At 41.7% G+C, this 932-nt stretch overlaps 1 protein-coding gene across 1 annotated transcript in view; it reads left to right on the plus strand.

The window, feature by feature from the left end:
* Positions 1–932, plus strand: part of LOC119587632 — a 16,560-nt gene that overhangs the window by 2,221 nt on the left and 13,407 nt on the right. The window contains exon 2 of the mRNA XM_037936336.1: positions 465–551. Within this exon, the coding sequence (XP_037792264.1) occupies positions 465–551 (87 nt within the window). The remainder of the gene's footprint in view (positions 1–464; positions 552–932) is intronic.

A 932-nucleotide genomic window follows, 5' to 3' on the forward strand; every position in this document is an offset into this window, starting at 1 on the left:
TTTACGTGTCGCAAAACTCGCAGAACGTCTCAACACTTCGGCGTATGCTCGGGTTTTCTCCCCAGGTATTACTTCCGTCAAAATACTCGAAGCCAGACGTGAACCAGAGGTCGCCGGCTCATTCCCGGCGTGAAGTGACCCGCAGCATGGGTCTCATTGCATCAGCGCCCCGTGGGTGACGTCACAACAGCCAAGCTTTCCGAAAACTAAATCTTCCTTGACCTTAGCGAGAGAGAAGGTATCGAATAACACGGATATTTATAATGTTTTTTTGAAGAGGTTTTCATTCTCCTTCGTTCCAATCTGAGTGGGAAAAAAAGAGATAAGGGGTTTTCCCATTTCGTTGTACAAATTACGAGAGATTTCGACGCGCGATAGGAAGTAATCTCCCCGAACGCATCAAAAGGGGCGGTCTCTCTCTACAGGAGCTCCGCCCCCTACAGGTCGGCGCCGGGGTATAAAAGCGAGGGAAGGGCAGCCTGAAGACGCAGTTTTCACGAAACTTTCTCAGTGAAACAACACCCGTGTTCGACAACTCAGTCACAATGAAGGTAAGTCTTGAACTTGAATTGAAAGACACTTTATTTTTTTTATTTTCATTTTATCGATAGGCTGAATTATAACTGATCTGTATAAGGCTTTTAAATAAATCGAGCTCAAAAGTCTGTGTGTACTACAGCGTAATAAGGATAAGGGAAAGGCAAAACAGTTACCTAATCACATATAATCAATTCATCCTGAGGTTTGTCAAAGCTAATGGCTGTTAATTCGGTTACTCATATACGTGATACGTCCATTGATAATGTTAATAAGAATAGATGAAGAAAACGTAACCGGCAAAATAAACAACGATAATCCTATTTCATAAAAAAAAGAAAAGCAACGAATTCAAGACAATAAAATACGTATTATTCTTACTTACATTTGCGATG

The sequence above is a fragment of the Penaeus monodon genome, chromosome 22, assembly GCF_015228065.2.
Source record: "Penaeus monodon isolate SGIC_2016 chromosome 22, NSTDA_Pmon_1, whole genome shotgun sequence".
NCBI lineage: Eukaryota > Metazoa > Arthropoda > Malacostraca > Decapoda > Penaeidae > Penaeus > Penaeus monodon.